The sequence below is a fragment of the Tupaia chinensis genome, unplaced genomic scaffold, assembly GCF_000334495.1.
Source record: "Tupaia chinensis unplaced genomic scaffold, TupChi_1.0 Scaffold144238_1, whole genome shotgun sequence".
Classification (NCBI taxonomy): Eukaryota; Metazoa; Chordata; class Mammalia; order Scandentia; family Tupaiidae; genus Tupaia; species Tupaia belangeri.
Genome location: NW_006204096.1, coordinates 15557 through 16524, shown reverse-complemented (window position 1 = coordinate 16524; position 968 = coordinate 15557). Strand labels below are relative to the sequence as shown.

The window sequence follows — 968 nt, the reverse complement described above, 5'->3', positions numbered from 1 at the left end:
CGGGAGGGGAGGGCTGTGATTTCTGGTCCTGCCTCAGGGCTCACGGTGGGCGGGGTGACAAACCTGACCCCAACCCCCCAGCACTCCAGCCCTGGCCAGTGCCTGCACAGGGAAGGGTCCCCAAGTCCCAGACACACGGATTATACACAGCCACTCGGGGCACGCACACACAAGTGAGACACAGGGATTTTACACACAGCTGCTCGGGGCACGCGCACACACGTGAGACACAGGGATTTTACACACAGCCAGCCACTCAGGGCACGTGCACACACGTGAGACACAGGGATTACACACAGCCGCTCAGGGCACGCACACACAAGTGAGACACGCACACAGCACAAACTCACACAGCCCGCACACCCCAGGGGCCACCCAGCAGGCTCCCGGCATTGCCCTGGGCACGGCCGCCCTCACCTCCCGGCCCACATGCACCTTCACGGAGTAGGCGAACGCGATGAAGCCCAGGCAGAACCAGTTCATGAAGAGGGTGTTGAACAGGGACCAGACCATGTGGTCGGGCACCGTGGTCTCGTTGTGGATGTTGACCACGGTGGACGTCACGGCAGTGGAGGTTTGGGGTGGCCCCAGCATGGACACCTCGTGCTCCTCTTTGATCATGTCCTGGCTTTGGGAGAAGCAGGTGTGCGTGAAGGCTGGGGAAGTGTGGCTCATGGCGCAGCCTCGACCGGCAGTGGGGTCCGGATGCTGGGAGGGCGCTCAGTGGGCCTCCCCTTCCCCCTGCAGTTTCTATTTCTCAGAAGTTACTGTTTCCTGGTGTTTTCATGTTGCTGAAATGGGTGGGGACTCAGGAGGGTGGAAGGAAGGACTGAGCGTCAGGTTACACAGGAGCAGATGGGAGGACTGGCCCAGGGCTCAGGGGCTTCCTGTCCAGGAGCCCAAGGCAGGCTGGTCCTAACACACCCCAGCTGAGCCCACCTGCCCCTTAGGTGTGCGGATGGGACCCG

General features: G+C 62.0%; 1 protein-coding gene across 6 annotated transcripts in view; it reads right to left on the bottom strand.

Moving 5' to 3' along the window:
- LOC106733613 (interferon-induced transmembrane protein 1-like) overlaps positions 1–832 on the bottom strand; it is a 5685-nt gene extending 4853 nt beyond the window's left edge. Inside the window, exon 1 of one of the 6 annotated variants that reach the window (XM_027767373.1) lies at positions 418–832. In XM_027767373.1, coding sequence (XP_027623174.1) covers positions 418–675 — 258 coding nt within the window. In that variant the 5' untranslated portion in view covers positions 676–832. The remainder of the gene's footprint in view (positions 1–417) is intronic. The other 5 variants (XM_014583285.2, XM_027767374.1, XM_027767377.1 and 2 more) reach the window with 5 other exon arrangements.
- Between the last annotated feature and the right edge of the window lie 136 nt (positions 833–968).